Source organism: Poecilia reticulata, chromosome 3, assembly GCF_904066995.2.
Source record: "Poecilia reticulata chromosome 3, P_reticulata-male-v2, whole genome shotgun sequence".
NCBI lineage: Eukaryota > Metazoa > Chordata > Actinopteri > Cyprinodontiformes > Poeciliidae > Poecilia > Poecilia reticulata.
In genome coordinates this window covers 22,888,319-22,915,924 of record NC_088832.1, presented here as the reverse complement: position 1 = coordinate 22,915,924, position 27,606 = coordinate 22,888,319, and the positions used below count along the sequence as shown (strand labels likewise).

Sequence of the window (27,606 nt, the reverse complement as noted above, 5' to 3'; positions counted from 1 at the left end):
ATTTGTTTTTACAGTGCAGTTGAAACCAGATATTTAAAAATAGTAAAAACACACATTTTATTTCACTGTCTGGAGTTAAATCAGACTAAAATTTCTTGTTTTATATTAGTTAGAACCAGCAAAATTATTTCTATTTGCTAAATGACAGGTTAGCAAGAACATTTTTAAATTGTTTTTCTATTTAACTTTCTTTGTATATTGAGCTTTAAGCATTTAAAGCTCAATATTAACATTTATATCTTTTATATTAACATGATTTGTGACAATTTTTTTTAATGTGATGAATATTTATTGTTCCTAACGACTTAATGACTTATTGATCTGTGTAGTGAAAATAAAGTTTGACTTTTATTTTGCGCGTAGCTATTGACATTGTTGGGCTTTTTTAGTGTTTTGTTCTTGGACCAACCAGGTTTGTTATATTTAGTTTAACTTATATCCTGCTGTAGAATGCAGAATACTACCACAATACTTTATTCATAACAGTAATAAATAATATATAGTAGTGAATTGAAACAGTTTATTACTTCAGTTGGTGCTGTAGAAGTTTGAAAACTTACTTTAAAAATGCTTGAAAAATACTTGAATTTCATTGTGGGAAAAGTGTATAAACCCTGTGAATTATGTGTGGCCTTATGTTGGAATAAATTCTAAATAAATCCGTTTCTTTCTAGATGTTCTGCCTTTCTCAGTTTGTTCAGCTGAAGGAGAAACTTCTGGAAACCTGCAGGCAGAGAGGCAGAGTCCTGCAGTCGAGACCCAGAGAAACACAGAAAAACCTTCGACGCTCAAACGCTTCAGGTGAGGCTGCAGACTCACCATTTTTTTCCTGTTAATACACAACTTTCGATAAAGGAGATGTTGATTTAGCGCGATGCATAAAGCAGGGTTTTGGTCCTCAATTAAGTTTTTGTTTTCCAAATCAAGAAACAGACCCCAGTATTGCTGGAGAGAGATTACATTCCTGTGTTTTACTCCTGATGAAAACATAAACTGGAAACCACACATTATTAATTTAAAGACAAACATATCAGAGACAACTGGGTTATTATATAAAGTGGAAGACTCTCTGAATGAAGAAGCGTTGGTGATTTTATACAATTCACTGATTGTTCCCTGTTGGGCCAATTCTGTAGACGTTTGGGGGAAATGCTTGTAAGGCGTTTATTCATATTTTTATTTTTACAGAAAGCTAATAGAATCATGATCAGAAAATGATACAAAGATCCAACAAATCCATCGCTCCTAAACTTAAAATTGATGAAATTTCACAACTAATGCACAAGTTGTTTAAAATACAAAATATGTATGACCGGTAAATTTGCACAAAAGATTTATGAAAAAGATTGCATTTATAGTTTTATAACGTATAAGAGATTTTTAAAAGGTCTAAAAACAAAACAAAAAAAAAACTTATTGTATTTCTAAATATGGAGTAAATGTGCAGAATAATGTGTCTGAAGAAACCAAAGTAGATTAATTTTATAATATATGTACACTATAACAATCAAAATAACTTTATTTTATTTAGATACTCCTGTATATTCTGTAAAAAATTATGTTTTTTATTGTTTTTCTATAAACTCGTTGTAAGAAGGTATTAAATATGCAGCTACATGTTTCTGTCTTAAAGAAAAACATTTTATCAACACAAAAAGACATTTATAAATAAAACTACGTGAAATGTGTCTGAATCTATAAAACTTACAAATCCAGAGCTGATTAAATGAAAATAGAAATATTGAAAGTTCTGAATATGTTTTTTAATGATCACCTCTAATTTTGTTCACGTCCCTTTAGAATAAAGAAATACTTTTTATTTTTCATTCTTGCTGTGGATGTTTATTCTCTATTGCCTTTTGTTTGGTGTAATTATGTCGGCATTTGAGCCTGAACTCTTTGGAAGAGATGTTTGATCTTGAAACCTCCCTCGAGGGTCAGAAAGGAAAAAACTTAAGAATCGTTCTGCTGTTTTTAGGATCCTGTGGCTCAAATGCATTCCAGAAAACCTCAGTGTCCTCGTTGAGCCACGGGACCCTCGTCATCAAACCTGCTTTTCCAGTCTGTTTCTTGTTTAGTAGCTTTCTACTGCAGCAGGTAAACAAGCTCAGATACTGAACAGAAGAATCGCTGTGAAAGCTGTTCATATTCAGTTCAGAGGCTGAAGTTGGAGTCTTAAGCTTCTCTTTGAGTTTTTTAGAACTGCAATTAAAAGAAGATTTCTAAGTGTATTTATCTTATGCTTTCAGATATTTTTTTAAGAATAAACAGAAAATTTAACAGTTTATTCACAGGTTATACAGACAAATCTCAACTCATTGAAGTAATAAACTAAAACAAAAACATAAATAACACTTAAGCCCAATAAATTGAAGCCAGGCAATTATAATAATATTTAAAAGAGAGTTAATTAACATTATAAGCTCTTTTTGCTGAGTGAAATTAAGGATAGAGTTCCTTTCTCTTAAAATTCAGCTCTGGAAAACTAAGCCCACTGCACCGAAAACCTCCTGGTTATTCCACCAAACATTAATCTCTGAACTCTTCCTGAGTTAAAACTTTAGTATTGTTGTTTCTAAATGAAGATGAACTTATTTTCTTTGCAAACACAGGGTTTCTTTGCATTTTGAACCATTTCTCATTTTCTGCAAATAAATACAAAATTTTTGCTTTGAATTTCAGAGACATGTCAGTAGTTCATGGAATAAAAGAACAATGTTCATTTTACTCAAACATATACTTATAAAAAGTAAAGTGAGAGAAACTGATCATTTTAAGTGATCTCTTAATTGGTTCCAGAGCTGTATTAAGGGGATTAAAAGTTATCAATAATTTGTTTAACTCTCTGAAGTCCAGAAGAAGTTTTATTTTTGAGTTTTATGACCAAAAGGTAAATTTTATAAAGAATCTGCAAGCATTTACATTAATGTCTGGATTCAAAGCGTGTTTCTATTTATATATTTACATTTATATGTGATCTTTTTTATTTCAGTCTTTTTTTTTTGTTTAATTAATTTACAGTTTAAAATAAATGTCACATGTTAACACAAACAAAAGTCTTGAATGAAAAAGAGTAGTTTGAAGGGAAAAAAAATCTTATATTTTATATTAAATATCGTCTACCTCTTCCCCCAAATATCAATCTACTGAACCACAACCAACGAAGCATCAACCATCCACAGGTTGATGGAGGGTTGATCAACTATTAAGTTTGTTTTTTTTACTGAAAAAACGGCAAAATGCCTGTTTATTAACTTTATAAATAACGATAAGAAAGACAAAAACATTATCTTTGTAACAACACAGCATTCATTGATACCTCGGTGAGCTGAGCAATGTTGGTGGAATCAATTAACTTTCTCGCTCTCTGGTTACCTAGCAACTCTCTCACCCTTTGGTAACCTAGCAACAACATGCTGAGTAACTGCGACAGCAGCGGTTTAAAGTTTCTCCACTGTGCCCCAATTAAGTTGTTTTCTTTCAACATACTTCATTATAGCTTGAAAGAAGATTATATTTTATTATTTTCTCAAAAGTAGTTTTGACCTATAGACACATCATATTTTATTATCTGTTATTTTTCTCATTTGGAAGTTTAATGTAAAAGGTTTTATATAAACAACAATACAGCAGCTTGGTGAGTCAGAAAAACATCAACATAATGCTTTAATATTTGGAGAAAAGATGCAGCATTTTGTGTAGACTGACAGTTTATTATACCTACATGATGAAATCTAGAAGAATACAGAATTTATTTAAAGGAAAATAGTCAAAATTTAAGAATTGTTTTCTACCTCACTTCATTTTTTTTTTTAAATCATGGGCTTTACGTTTTACGCTCTAACTTATCTGACAATTGATCTATAGTTGTAGTTCTCTTAACAGGACCACATTACCCAGAGGGCCGTGCTGTAATGAAGTCCATGTGTCCTGTGGTCGTAATGCATACTTCTGTGTGTGTGTGGACACGCATACACACACTCTGTGCTGTGCGCGGCTTGGTGGTGGCTTGCTTTGTCAGGGCAGCAGTAATAGTAGGTTTCTGTTTATAGGCTGGGAGAGCTCTATTTTAAGACACACAACAAGACGAACTGATTACAGACTCCTCACGTCTGTCTCTCCCCTTCCCCTCCGCGGCTCCCTTCTCCTTCGCTCCTTCACTCCTTCGCTCTTTGTCCTTTCAGTTTCATGCTTTTCTTTTCTCTTTAAATCCTAATTCACCTCCTCGCCTTCAGGTTGCATGCTGATTTTTAGCATCACAACGCAGCTGCAGCTCCTAACCGTAACATTTTCAACCTTCTCCTTCGGGTGCCATGTTGGCGCCGACTCTCGGATTTGCACCGGACCATGGGCTTTTTGCCCACGGCGACCCGTTGTGGGTCTCAATAGGATGTTTCTGGTTTCATAGATGAATGATATACACTCCTCATGTCTCAGAGTTTCATTTCTGTTGGACACAGACACCAATCATTACTACAGAACTGTGGGGAGATGAAGTGTGTGTGTGAGAGAGTAGTGGTGGCGCTATGTGGTATCATTGAGAAGCCCGGCTTGGTTTTTGTTTGGAATCGGGCCTGATGTTTAGTCTCCTCAGCGAATATCTCCTCTGTCTGTCTGCCCTCGCAATCACGCTCTGACATCGAGTCCAGAATAGCTGCTCTCCCACGTCCTAAAGGGAAACAGACGCTACATTTGCAGAATATAAAATATGACCGGAGAGCTGTGATCTTCCTCTAATGACAATAATCTTAATCCTCACAGATCCAATCTTCTCGACAGGTTTTAGAAGATAAAATAGTCAACAAAGCAGAGCCAAAAAAATCTTGTGTGGTTGTGGCCTAACATGGCTTTCACCAGCACTTGGCATCTGTACGTGTGCTTTTTTTACTCACTTCACACTCAGACTTTATATTGTGGCCCCATTCAGTTTAGTAGACCACATCTCTTTTGATAAAGTCTAAACCTGGACTTGGATGTTTTTTATTTTCTGTAGTTTGTAATAAAATCACACACAGCTGCCTGATTTGCCTTTGTTAAAAAACAAACCCTGCAGCCTTTTTCTTCCACCCAGTTTAACTTTAAATGCAAGGCAAATATGCGTAGGAGTCAGGTTATGATTTCAATAACAAGCGAAGGAGAAAATGTAATTTCTTAGTTACTTTAGCTTCATATTTTAGTTCTTTCCAAACATGCCTTGCAAAATTATTCATACCTTATGATAGACTACACAAAACAATGAGTAAATAAGAACTTAAAGGACAAATTAAGCCTCAAATCTAGATTGAAATATTTAACAAAGCCAGGCTGATGGATTTAATAACAGTGTTGGATTCACATGTTAATTGAATGATCTTATCTGGACGTCAGCAGGCTGCGTCTTTATTTCTAGGAAATGCACCCAATCCTCTACTTTAGTGAGAAAGAAAAGAAAATGTGCAACTTTCTCTTCATTATGGCAGATATCAACTAAAGAAATAGAGACAAATTGTCTTTAATGACTTTATATGGTCACAAAATCTTTACAAAGTATTTTTGTCTACTTTCTATTGAAAATATCTTGGTACACTTGAAATAAGACAAATCTAACAAGTACGTTTTCAGCGAGAAATAGGAGCTTGTTTAAAGTTAATCATTCCTTAATATTGATGAAAAAGTTCTAGTTCCACTGACGGGTTGTCAGTAGTTTTTCATCAATATTAAGAAATTATTCATTTAAAATGCTGGTGACCAAAGTTTATGCTCCTGGGGCCAAAACTGGCAAATTAAACTACTATTAACTATTAAAATCAAAATGTAAAAATGGGGTTGTTCTGAGTTTTCATACCAACAATACTTGGTAAGATTTTGTGTTTTTGCAGAGAAGAACTTTTTTTTCGTCATTAATGTCAAATTTTTTGAGTCAGTTTTGTTTTTAATGACTTATCGTGTGAACAAACTTATTCATGTGTAATTTTATCTGCATTTTTTTTAATTTAATGGAAAAAGTACAACTGTGAAATTGTGTATTTTTTGACATTAGCAGAATACCAACACAGTTTTGTGCACATTTCTTATGCTGCATTCACACCAAATACGTTCTGAGCGTCAGGCGCATCTGGTTTACATGTGGAGGCGATGTGCAGCGCGTTTCGCAGTTTGAACCGTTTGGAGCGTTTGACACGTCCAACGCTGGACTTAGAATATGCTGGTCGACGTGGAGCGTCAACCGGCACGTAGAGGTGCATTTTCCGACGTGATCTCAGAAATAAAGCTGTGGAGGATAAACTAATTCTCACTGTTTGCTCTCGTCCTGTAATCTACAACCAATCGAGCTACGACTACAGAGACAGGAATAGAAACTTGGGAGAGAATCCGCGAGGAAATTGAAACGTTTTCGGTGTGAGCACAGCATAATGGAAATGCAGCTGTAGATTCAGCAATCCCTCATTTCACAGCGTCAAATCTTCCATTTCCTGTTTTTCTAACGTTTTGTTGTTGTTTTCACCATCTGTCTTCCTCTCACTCTCAGGTTTCCCTTCAGCAGCTGATCAGGGCTGGACTGGAGAGACCAGAAGAGACCTTCAACATGGACAAACGTGGAGGCAAAGAGAGGCGGCGTGTGGAGAACAAAGCGGCTATGAAAACCCAGAAACGCCGCAGTGGAGAGCAGATCACAGAGGGGGAGGTCAAAGTTTCCATTCACATCGCTCTAACTCCTACGAAGGTCGACCCCTGAACCGGAACCGGCCTCCGAAACAGAACCGAGGTCGGCTGCATCACAACAGAGGGAGATACCAGCTGGCTCCCAGGTAGGAACCGTCCGGCTCAGAAATACCAACAGATTGTCCTTTTTAAAAAAAACAACAACAAAAAAACGGATTTCTTCTTTCGTCTCGTCTCAGATGGCAACACCCTCCTGCTCCCTGAATATTACTGAAGCTTGAAGAGAGAGGAACTGAGGATTAAAGAGAAGGACTTGATAAAAAAAGACGTGATGAAAAGGAGGAGTGGATCAAATTCCTCTGAACAAACTGATTAGTGGATGATCCGTTGGGAATGTTTGTCTAAAGGATGGAGCAGGAAGAGAAACGGAGCCTAAACAGGAAACACAATGGTGATGGTGCCATGGTATGTTTAAAAGAAATCTACTTTATACCAGCAAAACCTTTTACATTTAAGGACAAAAACATTTAAACAAGACAAAGAACTAATAAAAATAAAGCTTACTTTAGCAAGCAGGTCTATGGTTTGACTCAGAGTTTGGCTCTGTCTCTTATCTTTTACAAAAGGAAAATCTGTGTATTCAGGGAAATAATCCTTCCTACAGTAATGGGCTTTAGAGGAAACATAATGCTGGTGTCAGATATCAAATCCACCACAGCTGATATGTGCCCAAACAAAAGTGTCTTTAATGCTAACAGAAACAAATTACTTGTACATACTCTGAAAATAAATGACAACATGCCAAATTTTATCCAGGAGTGTTTTAAATTACAATTTATTTCTAAATTTGAATGAGTCTCAGTAGTCAAACTAAAGGCCCCGGGGCCAAATCCGGCCCGCAGTAAATACTTATGTGGGCCTCCACATAAATAAAACTTTCACTGTAAAAGTTGTGTTCTTAAATATTACTTTATTGATCAAATCAAAGCAGTTTTTATTTATACAATGTGGAAAAAAATTTATAATATTTAATTTCAAGATGTTCTCATTGAATCCAGTGACAACTATTTATATTTTTAACAGTCAATCGGTAGCTTTATAAATACATCCTGCCACAACAGACAGAATATTCTCCTTTTGAGGATATTCAAAGATACTTTTCCTTTGGAATCAATAAAGTAACTTAACTAAACTAATTTTGGGATCTTTGTGTGGCTCAAAATTTCCGTCTGCCTGATTGTGTCTCAAATAAGACAAATTATAATAAGTATTTTTGGTCCAGTTTCCAGTGCAAATATCTTAATAAACATGAAATAGGACAAAACCAACTTACAAGAAACGTTTTAAAAAGAAATATGAGCTTGTTTTAATTAAATAATTTCTTAATATTGATGAAGAATAATAGAAGTTAAATAATCTGCTACTGGAATGATTACGTTTTCATCAATATGAAGAATTTCCTCCTGAAAAGTTAGTTTTGTCATATTTCAATTGTCCTAAGATATTTGCACTCAAAACTAGACCAAAAATACTTTGTGTTTTTGCCGTTTTCCCAGCTTTGTTGGCGATCTGTGAAATCAAATATGGTTTTAAAGAAGCAGTTAAAAGTCTGCGTATTTACTGTTTGCTTGAGTTATAAAAGGATGCAGGGCAGGAGTCTGAACCTCGACAGAAAGTGACTGATTTACTCATAAAACCTTTTTTAATGGGATGTAACCACACACTCCACTCCCTGTCTTTCTTCCCGGGCCAGTGGCAGCGGAAGAATCAACAGAGCGTGTGGGTGTTGTGGGGTTTGTAACTGTGGTGAATGCAGAGGGTGTGTGTGGGTGTGTGTGTGTGTGAGAGAGAGAGAGAGAGAGAGAAGGAGGCACCTGGGTGGGGCGCTCTGCACACATACACAACCCATTCTAGATAATAACAACAGCAGGAAGGAAGATTTCTGTGGTGAAAGGATGGAGGGTGAAATAACAGGGGAATTGGAGGAGGAAAATGATTGATTTTAAAAACTGGAGGAGACAGGTTAATGTGTGATGACATAAGGTGATAGAGAAGAGAGGAAGTCAAGTTTATTTGTATTGACCCTTTGCATCTGTCAACTTGGTAATTGGAGGCGCCATGATGGACGTCGGAAATGAGGATCAGGAATGTTGAACAGAGCGACTTGAAAATGTTTTTGCCAGTTTATTCATGGCTTCTACTTGTTCAAGTCGAGCTAATTTGTCTGTGAACGTAACGTACCTGGTTGAGGCTCGTAGACGGAATCAGTACCTCCTCCCTCCTGACGTGTTGATCAAATAACAGATTTTGCCTGAATTCACACCACGTGATTTATATCATTTCCCTTCACACTGGAGCAACATTCAAAGCGTACAAAACACGAGAGGCTAACCAGTTTTTTCTGTACATGCTAGGCTACATGACAGTGCGGCGTATTTTCCACGGTTACCAATGTACACGTACCTTCTCCATAATGCGATATTTAACATATTTCTAATCATACTCATAAAGAATATGAACGTTAATCTTCTCACCTTGTAAAAAGTGTTCTTTGCGGATCCGCGGTTACGCCGAGGGCTGACGGTCATTATGATTGACGGCTGCTATCCGTCAACGCCGTATTTCCTCATTAAAAGTTATACAATAAAACGACAAGTTTGGTTTTCACCCTTGTCTGTGCAGCATCCTATGGCCATCTTTAAAGTGAAAGCCACTAAATAAAAGCGATATTTTGCTACCAGATATCCGTTTTCTGACAGGCTTACAGGAGCGCATTGGTTGTTTTGACGACGTCCATCAGTATTTCATTTATTAAGTTTCAAAAGCAGCTCTAACCAGTCTAAATTTAAAGGAACTCAGTGTTTTGGCTGTTTTACAGTTTTCTGGAAGTTTGTTCCAGATTTGTGGTGCATAGAAGCTAAATGCTGCTTCTCCATGATGGATTCTGGTTCTAGTTCTGGGGATTCAGAGCAGAGTGGAACCAGAAGACCTGGGAGGTTGATACAACAGCAGCAGATCTTTAATGTATTGTAGTGCTGAGGCGGTCAGTGATTTATAAACTAACAGTATTTTAAAGTCTATTCCCTGAGCTACAGGGAGAAGTGGGTCGGAGTGCTCCATCTTCCTGGTTTTAGTGAGAATGCAAGCAGCAGCGTTCTGGATCAGGAGAAGGGAAGATGAGCTGCAGGGAGTCTGCCGTCAGCCAGAGGAAACCCAGTTGGCAGTCTGACAGATGAGCTTCCTGTGTGTGTGGCGGCGGTCTGGGCGTGGTCCCTTCAGCAGCAGCGACACAGACAGACAGGCACACTTTCTCCAGAGGCCTCCTCCCTGGGACCGCCTCAGACCTCCTTCCTTTGTGACGGCGGTCTTATCGAACTGCGCTCAGACTTTTCTCCAGCTGAGGTCATTGAAAACACGCTCAAGGCCGACTGTTTATGGAACGTTTCCCACCTTTTGTCACAACCACAAATTTAATTGAGATTTTATTTGAAAAATCATTATGAAGTGGTTAAAAAACTGAAAGAGGACATTTTTTGGGGGGGTGGTTGTGTGGAAAAAAAGGATACATGATTGTATTTATTTTTTTTTCAAACACAGCCACTTCCTCCTAAAAGTTTACTGTTATTAATATTCAGCCTGGACGATATGGCTGAAAAACATATCAAAATACAAGTCGACATTGATAATTATTGATTAGTTTTTTTTTGTTCAACTGGTGGTGTGACGGTTCCTCTTTTATCCACAGTTTTTACTCCACGCCATAGTGTTTTTATTTTTAAGCAGTTATGAGGCACAGTGGGAAAACTTTCAACTGCTGCTGTTACTCAGCAGATGGTTGCTAAGTAACCAAAGAATGAGTGAGCTAGTTGTTGCTAGGTAACCAGAGAGCGAGTTAGTTGAAAGTCTTCCCAGTTCTGAGTTCAGTGAAATTTTTAAATATTCCATCAGACGTATTATCTACTGGTACTGATCACACGTCTATTGCAATACATATTGTTATTGATTTATTATCTAGCCCTAAACTACCATTTTAAAGATTTACATTTTTGCCCATTTTTTCGTTGCATCACAGCTTAGGCTAAGTCAGATCACTGTGACAAGCTATTTTTAAGTTTTGCCACAGATTCTGAATTGTCAGATTTTTTTTTGTAAAACAGAGAAAAACACATAACTTCACTCCTTCCCATAAATTTGTTTTAAATGGCTTAAAGGAGAAGCCACAAGAAGCTTGACCCAACTGTACCAGGAAAAACATGTTACTCTAGGAACCAAGTCCAGGATTTCACTTCCTCTACTTCTGCAGTCACCTACTAGCAGGTGAAACAATACACTACCAAAACAATCATGGCATGCAGCGTAGTGAAACTCAGCTTAATCAATCCAAGATGCAGTGAAAACAATAATCTACTTGATTATTGCTTAAATTTTACAATTAAAAATCCTTAAAATTACCAAAAAGTTAATATTTCTAGTTACTAGATTGATAAAAAGCTCAATACGATGTTATTGGGGTTACTCATATTTGGTGCTGGTAATTTAACTTTCCTTGTGATAACCCAGCAGTGCTGCAGTTTTACCCCCAGATACTTTTAAGACTTCATCCTGAATTGCTGGTTTGTCCCAAAGCATCTGTGCCCTCATACTTCACACACAAAAGAATCCCGGGGGCAGAAATGACTGTTATTTTGTTGTTGTCGATTTCACAAAGGCACGCTCTGAGGGACACAGGCATCCAGAAATACACAGAGCCATGGTGAACGAATATAACCCGCGTGTATTTACAAAAGTCTATAAATACAAACTGCTTTCTTTAGCTGAGGCCAACACACAGAGAGTGTGTGTGTGTGTGTGTGTGTGTGAGCCAGTAACCAGCTCAAACACACTGCAGGCTGCTGCCCTAATGCCGTGTGGTCAGTGGAGTTGGACACACACACACACACTCTGACGGAGGCAATGATTTGAAAGGAATAAAGTAATGAGAAGCAGGGAGAGAATGAAGAAACAGATGATGAAGTTTGAGCTCATTTTGAGATTTATTAGCGGACGATAAAACTTCCTTGCTGCCACTCCCGTCCAGTGAAGCTCATCAGAGTCTGAAGGTGATCATATAGGCTCAGCTCTGTTTTCATCATCTTATTTCTCACATATTGGGCAACAAAAAATATATTTTTGTACACTTTGTTTAGTTTTACAGGGGACCTGTTACGAACTTGTACTTTCATGTTGGTCTCTTCTATTTCTGAAAAACACACCCAGCTGTTTGTTGGCAATACGTCAGTGTTTTTTGGTGATGGTCAGTGAGAAGCACTTCCCTTCTCCTAGCACCTAACAACTCAAGCTGAGCTCCAGCATGTTTGGTCAGCTGGTTTTACCGCTGTATGTGCTGTACAATGGCTGCTGGAAGAGATAAGAGTTTTGTTGTTGACTTTCCATTCAGAAACCTCTTTCTGCATTCTTATTGGTTGTGCGGGACACTCCACTTCTGCTTTTCCAAGATGTACGATTGTGTAATTGCACATCTGTTTTCACACAAGAGAATAAACCCAAGGCCTACCATCTGGTTTAGTTTACAGCTTCTGTTTATTTGGACTTTGAATTCAGGTCAACTCCCAGAAGAGATGATCGAGATAAAAGCCAGTTTTAAAAAATATTTTCTGCCATTTGTAATTTCTTTTAAAGAAGAAAAACCGAGAATTTTTTTTGAAAATTACAAATTGAATTAGGTATGAAAAATCTAAGATTTATTTCCTAGATCCAAGTAGTTGTAGCAATAAACGTTATAAAAGGGACAATGCAGCGCTCAAATATAAATGTCACCATTTGATTTGTTTTACCAGATTATAGCACAAGCTAATTCACGTCTGCAGTCCCTTGGACTGGTCGTTAAAATACAACACAATCATAAAATAAAACACAAAATATAACACTACAAGTTGCTTTCTAGCTTATAAAATGTGGAGTACTTATTACTTTAGACCAACATTTAGCTTTAGAATTTTAATATCGGAGCAAAACCTAGAGAAACTCTGTTAGAGAAACTGTATTGTTACCAGAACAAGAGTCAAAGATGGAGAACCAAAATTTAGCTTTATACCTTACAAATCTATAAGAAACTTAGAAAATACTATCTACTTAGCAGCCGAACAACTGGAACATTTTGATTTTCTTTTATTGTGCTTGTGTTGTTTTTTTGTTTTTCTTCTAATTCATGTAAAGCACTGAGCTGCCGTGTTGCTGAAAAAGTGATATATAAATAAATCTTCTTCTGTTTTCTAATCACAGTACACAGACAAACACACATGGTCATACAGTTAAATCTCTCCTGGATCAAAGGTGGATGTTTTTCCACTTTTCACTAAGATGTGTCCTGGTTGCTAAAGAATCGCTTGTGAAGTGTGTTTCCCCGCTGAGATTTTTAAATTAGTTCAGCAGAGGTCCTGCTGTAGGTGTGCCTGTTTGCGCCACGCTAACATCAGCCTGAGCTTTTCTGAACAGGAACCTCTCCCTCCCTGGCTGTTTCTCCTTCCAACTACTCTCCGTCTTTCATTCCCAACCACTCTTTTTATCTTTATTACCCTCCATCTATTCCTCTTCCTCACTCTCTCCCCTCCACCCTCGTCTGACCGTGAATGAATGCTCTCTGACTAGTGGAACATATGCTGCTGGTTGTTCAATACCCTCCCTCTGAGCGGGGGCACATCCACGCATGTGTGTGTGTGTGTGCGTGTGTGTTCATTGAAACATACGCCTCCTGTTGCACATCGGCCATCTGTTCCTTGAATGGACTGATGGAGTGCTGCTGTAACCATGACTATAGGCCATTCAGTCAAACTGCCCCTGCCTCCCTCTCTTTCTCTCTGTTTCTCTCTGTGTTTGTGTGTGTTTATGTTTAGGAATTGGCTGGCAGAGTGGAGGAATTCCCACATGTTGATGAAAGGATGCTGACCTTCCACGGCGACCTGCTCCTACTTTATCCAGTCCTCCTTTGGTCTCCACATTCACAGAGATTTGTTTTTACTGTAGCTGAGGAAGCGGTGCCCATCGCCCAGCTGGAGCACTTATAAACCCGGGAGAAAGGGAAGCACAGAGTAATCAGAGAGCAACGCTGAAAAACACGAGGTAAACAAGAAAGAAAGACCACTGTACATGGGAAACTTCAAGTTTTTCCATATAAAAATATATCGTCACCTTCAAAAAATAAGGCTGTCGATGTTTTGCCAAAAGCTTTTTTTTTTTTTCTCAATAACAAAAATCAATATTTTAGGAAGGAGACGATATATTAACTTACATTTATTTTACTCAAGTAAGAGTAAAAATACTTCAAAGTAAAATTACTCAAGTAAAAAGTACAGCATAGTAAAAGCACTCCTCAAAGTACTTTTTTTTTTCAGAAAAAGTAACTCTTGCAAATGTAATTGAGTAAATGTAACTAGTTACTACCCAACTCTGTTTATTACCAACTTATACACATGATTCACATGATTCCTCCATTTAATAACGCTCCCCTCTCACCGAAAGGACTGTGTGGGATGGTGTCTTTGTTTAAATCCCGCGCTGCCGTTCAAACATTTTCACTTGGATCTCTTTATTTTCTTTTTCTATTTAGATTTTTTTCTTTAGAATGTATTCTATTCAATGTTTATGAAGTGACCTTATGTACCCTGAAAACGCATTTAAAAAACATACAGAGTAACTATACACAATGCTGATGGAAGCATTATGTATAGTTACCATGGTTACTGCTTCACGTGGTTGCACCCATCCGGGTATTTATACTATTTTATATGTATTAATGGATGGCGACCAGGCGGACCGGGCGGACGAGCAGCTGCGCTCATTTCCAGCAAATTGTGATTCATTAAGGAAAGGTGCGCAGGTTTATGCGTACGCACCACGTAATATAATTTTTTTTTTTTTTTTTTTTTTTTTGTGCGCCGCACTTTTCTAAATTTATCGTACGCTAACACTTAGTGTGAAAGCTGCGCACTGTTTTATACGTGAGGCCCCTGATCTTTTAAACTGTCACCTGTTTCTATGCGCCCTGATAAGCAAGCGGGAAGAAAAACAACAACCATGGCCAAACAAATGAGGATTAAGTTGTTAATATGCTGCTCCAGTCGAACAACTTCAAACATGTAAGCTATGCTACACCGTTAGCATCCATGTTTACTTCCGCAAACACTGAGCACTTCTTCTGAGCAGCTCTCTATGTGTGACGTTGTTGCGCCCTCTACTGCGCATGCGGGACATTTTCAGGACATTTTTCAGGAGTTTCAAGTCGTTTGGAAATCTGAACGACTATGCCAAGATAATCTGATTTGATTTTAAAAGAAATCGAATTTGGGTCACTTCAGGCTGCAGTGTGAACGTAGCCTTAGTTTTTTAGATGGATCACAAGCTGTGTGTTTACCCTGAGCCCACCCCCATGCCTCCTGAAAAGTGGCCTTCCCGCGTGCCTGGACACACACACACACACACACACACACACACACACACACACACACACACACACACACACACACACACACACAGAGAGAGAGAGCAGTGGTGCAACAGTGAAAATGAATATTGAGTTTCAACTGTCTCTAACCACTGGTCTATTCATCTGCGCCCTCATCAGACCATTCAGCGGCCCCACCCTCACACACACTCTGCCCCACCCAGCCAGTGGTCTGCTGGCCATATGTCAGCCCCATCTCCTCCGGGACACCTCTCCTGGGACCCCTGCTCCTTTTGTATTTTTATGTGTGTGTGTGCGTCTCATCCCGCTATCTCCGATCTAAATGTACCACACTGAGTCAGGAATGAAGAAGGCACGACCACATAACACAGACTTATCTTCAATATTCTTTACGTTTCTGGTTTGTTGGGAGGAGAAAAAAACGGAGCAGGAGTTTTAATGTGAACCGGCTGAAAACAGTGGCAGGCCCCCCGTTTTCCTGTAGGGCAGCACTGACTTTGATATTTGGAGACATGGCTGTAAAATGTGAATTTGCGATTCGGGGAGTTGACGTTGTGGCGTCTGTGTGCGTCTCTTGTGTGTAGAAACATTAATGTAAACAGGCTCTAAAAAGAGCAAAAGCTGCTTTTTTTTAGCAGCAGACATGAGCAGCATTATTGTTTTCTGGGCCTTTATGGCATTTCTACATGTGGTTCCTACTAATACTGCTACTTATCCTGTAATTATCAGCTCTATCTATTCTCCAGCATGCTTGTTCAATTCATTATGTCTTTGATTCTCCAGAACTGCAGGGCAGTAGCAGGACAAAAAATGCATTTATTCATTTCTTAACCATTTTAACAGTAAGATCTTATGTTTTGTCAGGCTCTGTAGGAAGTTTCTGCTTGATTTAATTAAAACAATGTTCACAAAAACATCTCTCTGTCTCTCTCTCTCTCTCTCTCTCTCTCTCTATATATATATATATATATATATATATATATATATGTGGGAAAAAAACTAAGACTGCACTGAGCCCCACTGAAAACCTGGTTTTTCCACCAAATATTGGTTTCTGAACTCTTCCTGAGTTAAAACATTAATATTGTTGTTTCTAAATTAATCTAAACTTGTTTTCTTTGCATTATTTGAGGTCTGAAAGCTGTGCATCTTTGTTATTTTGACCATTTCTCATTTCCTGCAAATAAATACTAAATTTTCCTTTGCATTTCAGAGACACGTTGTCAGTAATTCATAGAATAAAAGAACAACGTTCACTTTACTCAAAGATAAACCTGTAAAAACTAAAACCATAGAAACTGATCATCCTAAGTGGTCTCTTAATTATTTTTATTATTTCATTTAATTATTATAAAATAAAAATTACATTGTACAATTTTTGAAATTTTAAAATTTTTAAAATGTTACATTTTTTGAAATTTAAATTTTTTTTTATATATTTTCAAAATTAAATAGATATTTAAAAAATATTTCAAATAAACAAGTCTAGGCCTGGTATTATATAATAATAATAATATTAATGCATTTTATTTGCCAGCGCCTTTCAAAACACCCCAGGACACTTTAAAACATTAAAAACAAATTGAACAGTAAATAATCTACAGTGGTAGAAACTGTAGTTTCAGTGTTTCAGTCTGTTGTTGTTGTCCTGAAACGAGCTGAATGAGTTCGTGGCCCTCAGGAACTGGAGTTGGACCATAAATGTCTGTTTGGTCCAGCAGCCAGGAGCAAACATGAGTTTTGATTCAACGTGTTTTTCATGTTTGGTGGTTTCTACAGTTCATATCTGTGGTTTCCAGAGCGACCGACCGACACCAAGTTGCTCTCCGTCTTGTCCGATCTGATGCTTCTGTTTTCTGTTCCCAGCATGTTTTGGGTTTAGTCTGTCGATTGCTCTCCGCTTTGTGTTGGTCTGGTTTCATTAAGGCGGCCTGTTTTCTCCTGATGCCTCCCTCCTGCCGGGGCCTCAGGGACACGCGTGGCCACCATTAATAAGTGATGTAGCTTCACATCAGGACCATTCAGGAGGTTTTTCATGCTCAGATTTTAAACCAAACGTGCGTGAGAAGTGATTTCTGTGTGTGGTAGAAAACATTCAGGGTTTCCCTCTGACACAACACTGTTTTATTTATTGGCACATCCTTGCTGTTTGGCAAGCTGAGGCTCATTTCAAGTTGTTCTTTGTTTCTGCACAAACCAAAATCCATGCATGTTCTTCACAATTATCCGGTTTCATTTTTTTTATTTGGCTGCCTCCCCTCTCAGTAGCCTAGGTAATGCTAAACATAACACAACAAGGAAGGAAATTTGTGTTTGGTCCAACGTTGCTTTGTTGCAACAATGGTTCTTGGCAATAAATCACATGTGGCTGGAAATTTGGTTTATTTCCACTTAAATGCTGCCACATTTATGAGGAAAAATGCATTTGTGGATTGAGCAACAGAGGTTGGTATGTGAGTTACTCCCATAAAAAGCTTGATAAATCCTATCTGCCATTGCCAAGCGGTTTTTTGGGGGGAACCAGTGTGATGTGCGAGGCGTCGCCCGCTCTGAGGAACGAGGCTGTTCAGGTCTGATCGCTCAATTTCAGCTAAAGTTCATTTATTTGTTTACACTATAAAAACACAAAACCATAAACGAAAAAGGAACGTCACATTAAAGCTGCAGTAGGTAACGTATATTACACATTTGTTGAAACTGTCATTATGTTGTGAAAAAATGTCCCAATGCTGACAAGAAACAACCAATCAGAGCCAGGAGGCGGGGCTTACACTGCAAAACATTTGAGCCACATTTAGTTGTGTCTAGTATCTTTTACTCTTTGAATCAAATAAGTTACTCAGTACTTTTACTTAAGTACATATTTGGTCACTCTGCCCACTGTTGGCTATAACCTCATTTAAAACCTTTATTTGTATTTGATTTCTGGCGCGTCGTTGAAGCTTTAAGTCGCGGCTCCTTCTGGCTCTCGCTGCATCTCAACAGACTCGGTGGTGAAGATAAAACTCGTCTTCAGGCTCGATTATGAAGCTTCTGCTTTGTGTTTCTTGGCTCTGTTGAAAAGCAGCTGGCAGCAGCTGAAGAAAACATCCAAACAGAAGACGATGTATCTCTGGGAATGTGGAGGCGGTAAATCAGCTGAACCATAGAAAACATTCAGAAAACAGAATTAAAGACCGCGGCGTTCTGAACTGGTTTATCGTAGCTTCATCTGGGTCCGTGTTTTTGTTAGCATCTTAGCAACAAACTTTAAACTTTATAACCTTTCTTCATACGCTCACTTTTATTTATTTAGTTATCTCCTCATGTCAGCCTTCATTTTTAGACAATTCTCACCTTTTTCAAAAAAAGTATTTGGATCCTACAGTCTTTTTTTTAGGGTTTACTTTGGTACTTTAGATGTTTCAATTTTAAAATCAACACAAAATCCAGTTTTCAAAAGATAATTTTTATTTCTTGAAAGAAGAACATTGCCCTGTGGGAAAATGAACTTTCCTCCCTTGTGAAAGTTTAAAATAGCTGTGATTAACCACATTTATTGGCTACTAGACACACCCAGACCTGACTGCAGACATGAATCAGCTGAATGCAACGCTGCTGACAACATGAAGTAGCTTCAAAGATTTCAAAAGGGAAATGGTTACAGAGGCATTTATAAGTCGAATTTATTTTAGCTTTGCAGTTTTACAGGTTTTTCTAATATTGAGTGAGTTTCTGTGCCTGTAACCTGCATTAACGCAGTGACTTTTCCTGTCTGCTGCTATTTTCCTGTTCATCCCCATTACAAGATAAAAATCTAAAACATGTCTGGATAAATTTAAGAGGCCTGCCAAAGAGCGCGTATCGGTTGGAACCCAGCTTTCTGATCTAACATGGTTCACTAACATTTACTGCATTCACTATGCTAACATTAGTGTATCAACTAAAACTAGCCAAAATGCTAAGGTTAGCTTAAATGCTGGAAGTTGATCTAGTCCATTCAACAAAGTTAATAAACAAAAAAATAGTTAAAATGCTTATTTAAGGTACAATGCTAATGTTATCATGACGGTTATCAGTAGTATATTGAGTCACTAGCATGTTGTTGCTACCAGTAGGATGAAGGTTGGCACTAGCACAGTGTTTCTCATCCCTGGTCCTCACCGCCACCCTGCTCTGCATGTTTTAGATGTGCCTCTATTCCAGAACAGCTGATTCAAATGATTGCATGACCATCAAGTACTGCAGAAGCTTGTTAATCACCCAGAGATACAATTAAGGTGTGTGGCAGAAGGGAAATGCCTAAAACATGCAGGGCAGAGGGGCGGTGAGGACCAGGGTTGAGAAACACTGTGCTAGCATGTTGACCAACACAAAAATTACTCCATTCAGTGTGTTAACATTAGTGTTTAAGCTAAAATGAGTCGTAATGCTGAGATTATCTTCAATTAAATCCTGTTAGCAGCACATTTGTTATCAACAGGATGTTTATTTACATCGATTCAGTGTAATAAATGTAGCTAATAAGTCAAAAAATTAGCTAATTAGTACAGTCTTGAGGCATTGAAGGTCAGAAATGCTTATTTTAGGTGCTAGGCGAATTTTAGCATGAGGGCTACTGCTAACATATTGAGTCACTAGCATCTTGATGCTACCAGTAGGAGCTGATTGGTCCATTCAGTGTGCTAACAGCTCTGTTGCTTTGTCACTTATTTTGCTAAACTCATGTTTTCAGGTGTAAGGAGGGTTTCATCGACTATTGCTTTGTATTGTTTTATATTTATTACAGATTAGAAAAAAAAAATCAAAAGTTAAACTTGGCATCAAGAGTTTAACCTGCAGCATTGTAGTTATGTAAATGTTTGAAAGTTGGTTCAGGTTTTAAAAGCTTTGACTGAATTTCATGTTTGGAAATTCAGTCAAATTTCCAAACCAGAACCAAGCAGAGCAGCTGTGGTTCTGGTTCTGCTCGGAATCGGATCACAGGTTCCAGTTGCTGCCCTCTTCCTCGTCCTTCTGGCACTAATGTGTTGATGGGTGAATTATGACACTTTCACTTTTCTCTCTTCCTCTCTGCATTCGCCTTGCTCTGTAACGCTCTAACCCTCCGCAGATGACCGTCGGATGGGACTTCCTCTGAAGTGCAGATGGGTCACACGCATGGGGCCCGGGTTAACGGGCCGGCAGGTTGGGGAGGTGGAGGTCACGAGGTCACGGCAAAAGGTCAGGATAACTGGGAAGTCCTCAAGCTCAGCGGAGACCCACTCGTCTGATGCTGCTTCTGTGGAAACTCCTGAACAAATAAATCTGCCTTGGTTTCACATTGTGTAGCTAAAAATTACCACAGATTATGACTTTCAGGAAAAATTGAATAATGTTTGGACTCTTTAGCATCTGATTTTAAGAGCAGTAAAATATTTATTTCACAACTGAAGAGTTGGCTGAACCAGAGCCGTTCTCGTTTTTAAACGTAATTCTTTTGATTCAGTAGCTTAAATACGTTGTTTTATGTCACGTTTTGGTCATTTTATTGTATTTACTGTTTCATTCAAACCAATTGTTAAAGCTCCTTCCAGAGAATTAGCTTTGGCTATAAACTCTGGCTACATTTCCATCACTAATATGAGCAAATTTTTTATATTCTGCTAATGTTGAAAAAAAACCTCAACTGCTGTGTTTCCATTAAATGAAATTAAAATCACCTGAATAAGCGTGTTTATGCAATAAGACATTAAAAGTCATAGCAGAGATGAATGTAAACATATAATTCAAACATGGCGCTCATCATCCATCAGAGGAGACGCTGGCGTCTTATTCAGGCGCTGCAGCAGCGACACTTATACACTGTATGAAGCAGCGCTTTGGGGAAGTTATAGTTGATTTTAACAGAAGAGTTTTGGATTCAACACATTTGAATAAGAACCGTGAGCTGCACATTGCTACTTCCTGTTATCGTCTTTGTCGTTTTCCCCAGTAGTAACACCGGGTTGATGGTCATGTGACTGTTTATTTTAATATGGCTGAAAAACCACCTGATCCTAATGCTAAAACCTGTTTTCAAAATTTGTGTTTCTCTTAAGTAAATTTATTTTCTTATTTTAAATTTGTGTAATTTTATGGTTAAATTGAATACAGCTCGTTATGCAGGCATCAGATCGTCTTGATGTTTGTTGCTCACATCTGATCCTATTAAAAAACGTTTTTGAATTTTAATCTGTACACAATGTTTGCTACCAACAGGAAAAGGATAAATAAAGACAGCTCTGTAAAAAAACGAGACACTTAAAATGATCAGTTTCTCATATTTTACTCTTTACAGGTTTATGTTTGATTAAATGAACATTATTATTTTATTCTTTGAACCACTGACATGTCTCTGAAATTACAAGAAAAAAAATGTGTTTTTATTTGCACAAAATGAGAAACGGTCAAAATAACAAAAAAGATGCAGTTTTCAGACCTCAAATAATGCAAAGAGAACAAGTTTATGTTCATTTCTAAACAACAATCCTGATGTTTTAACTCGGGAAGAGTTCAGAAACCAGTATTTGGTGGAAAAACCAGGAGGTTTTCAGTGGGTTCGGACGTTAACCAAGCTAAAAGTTGGCAACAAAAGCTGAGAACAATCATAGAAATAAATAAATGAAAAAGTAAAATAAATTGATTTGTTGCCGTTTCCGTTCTAAAAACAATCATTATTCTCTCATGATGCCAATCAGACGTTATCCGTGCATGTCGGCGTGTTTTGTGGTAACATGAAATATTGGGTCACTTTCTCCAGATGACCTTTGACGTCGTCGTTTATGAAGGTTTTCTCCTGCTCTGCAGGTTCGTCTGAACTTTTCCTGCTGCTCTCAGACAAGAGGCCACACAACAAACCGAGCAAACATCACATTTCAGCCATTAGACGAAGAATCGGGGAAACATTTGTCATAAACGGACGTGTCTGAGTTCAGCGCAGCAGCTGCGGCCTTTTCCTCCACATAAATTACAGCTTCGCTTGCAAATCGTTTCCTCCAAACTCTTTGATCTCAGAGGAAGGTGTTGGAGAGAGAGAGAGGGAGAGAGAGAGAGAGAGAGAGTCGGGTCGGCGTCTTCCATTCGAGCACCTTCAGGCAAACTGCTCCTCAGGGTTCAGTCACCTAGGAAGGAGTTTAATTTAAAAAAGTTTGACCTCATTTGTTGTCAACAGGCTCACAGACGGTGTGTGCGTGTGTGTGTGTGTGTGTGTGTGTGTGTGTGTGTGTGTGTGTGTGTGTGTGTGTGTGTGTGTGTGTGTGTGTTTAAAGCTGCAGCAGGTCGACTCGTCCTGCCCTTTGATAAACTCAGACGCTTCCCTTTAGCGCCTGACTGATGAAATGCAAACCGTCACCTGATGCTGCAGCTCTGAGGGAAACGCTGCAGCATCAGGGACTCGATTCACCTGAAAACGGTTCAACTACCTGCTTCACTCGGCCAGAGATGAAATGAGAGATCAGCTTTCAAAAAACGATTTTCAACATTTTTCAAACTAAATATTTGGCTAGAAATCGAAATTCTTGGCTTCAAATTATTTATTTGAGAATAAAATACTTTAAAAACTAAATATTTAGGTTTCAAATATTTAATTTGGAGGTAAATATTTAGATCTCAAACTTAATATTTAGTTTGAAAAATTATTCATAAATGTTTAATTTGGAGTTAAAAGTTTAGTTTTCTAACTAAATATTTAATTTGAAAGCTAAAAATTGAAAGATGGAAAGTTCAATATTGTTTAGCTTCCAATATTTGTTTTTTAAACTAAATATTTCCTGAATAAACATTTAGTTTGGAGCTAAATAATTAGATTTCTAACTAAATATTTAATTCCCTAAATATATTTGGTTCCCAAATATATACTTAAATATTTGAATATTTAGTTTTCAAGCTAATATTTAAATTGAAAGATAAATATTGAAACTAGAATTTATTTCCCAAATAAATATTTAATTTGGAGCTAAATATTTATTTTTGCAAAATAATTGTTTAATTCCCAGATAAACTCTTTAATTTGGAGTAAAATATTTAGTTTTCAAATTAAGTTAAATGTTTAGTTTGGAGCATTTAAAAGTAATATGGTGAAAACATGACTTTTCTCTGTGAAAAGGCAAATAAACCAAAGTTTTGCTTTTAATTTTTTACAGTGTAACGTTACAAACATCACTCCAGACATGGAAACTTTAAAAACTAAATTATTTTGGAGTGAAATCGACTTTGATCAATGAATCTGTTTGTTCCCCCTTTAATTAGTGATATTATCTTTAATTTGTTTCCTAAATGTAGCGGCGGTTCTCATTCTGGCTCAGCAGTGATAATTAGGAGCAGAGAAAATCACAGAGGAGTTTGAGTTTTCACACTCAGACGACGAGTGAGATGCAGATCAGAGAGACAAAGTCACAAAGAAACTTTAAATAGGCCAAATGAGGCTCTTTAGCACGTATCTGCTGAGAGGAACAGGAAGAGAGGCAGAGAAATTAACAACTCAGATTTATTTCTAACTCAGACCCAGATAAATAAGTTTCGCCTCGACACTGAAGCTTTGTCTGCTTTCTATTTTTATTCCTGCCAAACAGAGGCGTCTCTGTGTGCTGGGCTTTTCATAGATCTGATCCTGAATATAAACCGCAGCAGCAGCTCTGATACAAAGAGACGCTGCTTCTTATGGTTCATGACTCGTTTCATCCAGTGGAAATGAGAAACATTTGGTAAAAATGTGTTTTTCTAAAAGTCAAGAGGAGCAGAAAACATTTTATTCAAAGGAATCAGAGATAAATAAAGCAACATGTTGTTAGATCCACTGTAGATGGAAAAACCAATAAAAAAATCTGAAATTTTCAACAAAAAAAAGAGGAAATTTATGACTGAAAGTTCAAAATATGCTAGAAAATAAATTCTTTTTACATCTTTTTTTTTTTTACTTTTGAAACTCAAATTTCCACAATTTTCCTTGAAAATTTCTGAGATTAATCTCAACTTCAGTTTTTCCAAGTAAATCTTTGTTTAAACTCATAAATTTCTGAGTTTTCTGTTGTAAATGTTTATATTTTTAAACTCATAAATTTCCTTGTTTTTTTTTCTAGAAAATTTCTGAGATTAGTCTTAAAATTGTTCTCTTTTTAGATTTATTCCTTTTTTTTTCAATCTACAGTGAACCTCGTACGTCATTAAGATGCTAATCCACACAAATTATTGAAATTAATGAAAAAATGGGTCTTATCCATAAACAACAACTTGACTTCTCTGCTAGAAGTGATGACAAAAAAAAGAAAGTACACCCTTTGTTCCTTTGGAGGATTAAATAATCTGTTTTGCTCCAAATACAAAACTATTTTAACCCAACTTCAACTTTTTTAATGTTATTTATAAAATAAAGCCAGAAGGAAAATTGTGACAAATAAATGAATAGATGCCACAAAATGGCTGCTGGAAAAGACGATTGTTTTGTTGTTATCATCCAGAAATAACTTGCTGCGTTCTTGTTGGTCGTGCAGGAGGCTCCACTTCTGCTTTTCAAATATGTACGGTTGTATAATTTTGCATGTTTGCAGCCATTTTCTTGTACGAGTGTAAACGTTGAGCTGGGGTTGTGAATTTAAAGTGACGGAGGCCTTAAAACCTCAGTCAGAACTAAAATCTCATTATCTGGACAATAAATTTGTGTAAAAATGTAACAAGCCTGCGTTGTGCAGCTTATTCGCTAGAGGACGACCTCCTGCTGTCAGTGAGGTGTGAACCCCAGAGGCTCCGCCCTCTTCCACACCAGTCCAGGTGGCGAAGCCCCACTGGGCGACACTTTCCACCAGTATGGGGAGCTGCTCCACATTTGGAGACCAGCAGGCGGAAATGTTTCTCCTTCTCAACAGATAGTAAGATAATCGGGTCGGAATGATGAAATGAAAAACCTCCTAATCTGTGAGGAACTCCGGGTCTGACCCGTTAACGCTCAGATACCGACCGGGTTCTGGATGATCTGGGTCGTCTGACTCCTGCTGTTCGTACCGACGTCTGTCTGAGCTTCAACCAGAGTCTGACTTTAGGCCGACTGTCTCCTCTGTGCTGCAGCTCTGCAGATAAATATGTCGCTATCGCTATCACAGAATGTGTGTGTGTGTGTGTGTGTGTGTGTGTGTGTGCGTGCTCCAGATTATCAACGAATCTCTTATTTTAATCCAGACTGTAACAAAAACGCGCTGAGCGTCTTATTTTAGACTTTGGGTTCAATCAGGAAGCAGGATCTGAACATTTGTGGAAGAAAGTAGCCAAATGTCACTAGATGTGACCCTGTGACCATCAGGGGTCAAGGTTCAAATTCTTGGACTGCCTGACAGGCGGAGAGTCGCGCTGCCAAAACCACTGAGCTCTCAGTTCACAGAAACTGAGTTCAAACAGAAGATTTCTAATTAATGGAAACACGGCAATTTAATCAGTCAAGTTTGTTTTAAATGACATTTTAGCAACGAGGCAGATCAAAGCGTTTTAAATCATAAAGACACCAGATCAATAAAACCAGTAAACGTTTCGTCGCTACACATCAGAGTGTTGGTCAATGTTTCCTTTATTAAGGCTAAAAAACAAATCTAACAGCTGGTTCTACTCTAGTTTTATAGGAACTCGGTGTTTCGGCTGTTTTTTCCCCTGTTTTCTAGAAGTTCGTTGTGGATAGAAGATTTCAGTAAAATCTTTCCCAAAACTCTTTTTGGGAAATCCAGATCATGAATGCTCTTAAAGGGCCGGTTGTCCCAGAGTGTATTGATAAAAAAAGTTCACAAACTGTTAAAATATCAATTCTTAAAATTAAATTATATTATTGAGCATCTTTTCAGGCCCTTCAGTATTTTGTGATTATTTTTGTGTTTTTTGTGTTTGTGGTTCTAATGTGGAAATATTTGCGCTTTACTACTCGCTGTATAGATCTGACATCATTTAAAGCTCAGGCAGATGTTTAGTACAAGTAAAGCTTTTGACAATTTTTGAGAATAATCTGCAATAAACTCCTAATTATGTGTTAGTGCAGAAAAGTGCAGGGATCATTTTAATATTCATTGTGATAAAAACACCATAGATTCACTTTGGGAGTTTTCTGGCCAACCAACCACAAGATCCTGAAACCCAGTGGAGAAAGTCTACCAGACTTTTTCCTTCCACTCAACCTTCCATTTGGATGCTGCTCTGTGAGGCTCTGGTGGCGACTGGCTGATGGAAAGTCCTCGACTGGGCTGGTGGCAAAATATTATTTTATTTCTAATATTTTAAGTGTTGAAATCTGATTTTTGTCCACTTGTTTGATGAATCAACATGTTTATGTTTAAATTGAATTTCTTGAATAAATCACCCTTTTATGAGAGTCATTGAACTGAAATGCAGCTTTATATGTTAAACCTTATTAAACTGTTCAGGAATCATTAATTTCATGTTTCTGTTCAATTCAGTTTCATCCAGTTTGTTGTTCTTTGTCTCGTGTACAAATATTTTTCTTGACTCTTTAATAATTTGGTGGAAAATTGTAACCCTTTTTAAATAGTTATTTTAAAATGTTCCATCTTTTTTTTAATAATAAATTGAACAATTAAGGTTATTTAACATCACATTTTGTACAACTGTTGTTGTATTTTGAAAACGGGGTTTTAATGAAGTCACACCAACAATTAAGCTTCTTGTTCGCAAGTATTTGATTTTACCTTCTGGGTCTTTGGCGCCCTCTATCGGTCAATGTTTTTACTGCAAACATTTTTATACACATGAAACGTCTTCAGACGTGTCAAATTCCCACAGAGTGATTTTAAAATAAGGTTTAAATTACTTTTAAAAGTGCAGCTAAGCGTCTCGAGTTGCTTTAGCTTCAGCAGACCTCCATGTTTAGCGCTAAGTTAGCATTAGCTCACGTCCTGTCCGTGTTTTCATTTTAAGTGCTGGTGTTCAGACTCTGGATCCAGTGATGACATGTTGTGGGGTTTTTGTTGAAAGAAGAGACGGTTATTATACAACAGTCACACATTCATCATGTAATAGGTGTTATTCGTCCTGCAGCCTCTGTAATTTGTAAACATACGTAGCAAACCGAGCCCAGCAGACGGTGCTTAGCCTGATGCGGCTCTCAATGTTTGTAGCAGAAATCTGAAGCTCTGATCATTTTACAAAGTGATTTTAGTCGCGTTTCTATTGCAAATATTTTAGTGTGTTTAAAACTAATTCACAAGTAAATTTACAGCAAGACATAGTAGCTTGTTATTAATAAGATGGATTGCTTCTGCTACTTCAACCATTAAACCTTTATCATATTACGCTCATTCAGGTAATTATGATTGTGCATTTTTGTGCTGACTTCTTCTTTGGTTTAGGAAACCAAGCAGCTTTTTGTGACCATGTTGGCTCTATTGAAATGAATGGAACATCCCATTATTTCTGAATAATTCTGCTAAAAACATTGCGCTAGAAACATTCAGCTAGAATCGCCGTTCAACGATTAAGATGGAGTCAGATTCTTCAACTACATCTAAATGGTGAAG

General features: G+C 37.5%; 1 protein-coding gene across 10 annotated transcripts in view; it reads left to right on the top strand.

Moving 5' to 3' along the window:
• fam120b (family with sequence similarity 120 member B) overlaps nucleotides 1–27,606 on the top strand; it is a 59,914-nt gene that overhangs the window by 19,692 nt on the left and 12,616 nt on the right. For 5 of the 10 annotated variants that reach the window (XM_008405822.3, XM_081605264.1, XM_008405824.3 and 2 more), the window contains 5 exons: nucleotides 675–801; nucleotides 6,509–6,788; nucleotides 6,882–7,107; nucleotides 13,536–13,761; nucleotides 20,196–20,403. In XM_008405822.3, coding sequence (XP_008404044.1) covers nucleotides 675–801; nucleotides 6,509–6,788; nucleotides 6,882–6,906 — 432 coding nt within the window. In that variant the 3' untranslated portion in view covers nucleotides 6,907–7,107; nucleotides 13,536–13,761; nucleotides 20,196–20,403. Of the gene's footprint in view, nucleotides 1–674; nucleotides 802–6,508; nucleotides 6,789–6,881; nucleotides 7,454–13,535; nucleotides 13,762–20,195; nucleotides 20,404–21,910; nucleotides 22,279–26,162; nucleotides 26,599–27,606 lie in introns of those variants that run through there. The other 5 variants (XM_081605268.1, XM_081605267.1, XM_081605266.1 and 2 more) reach the window with 5 other exon arrangements.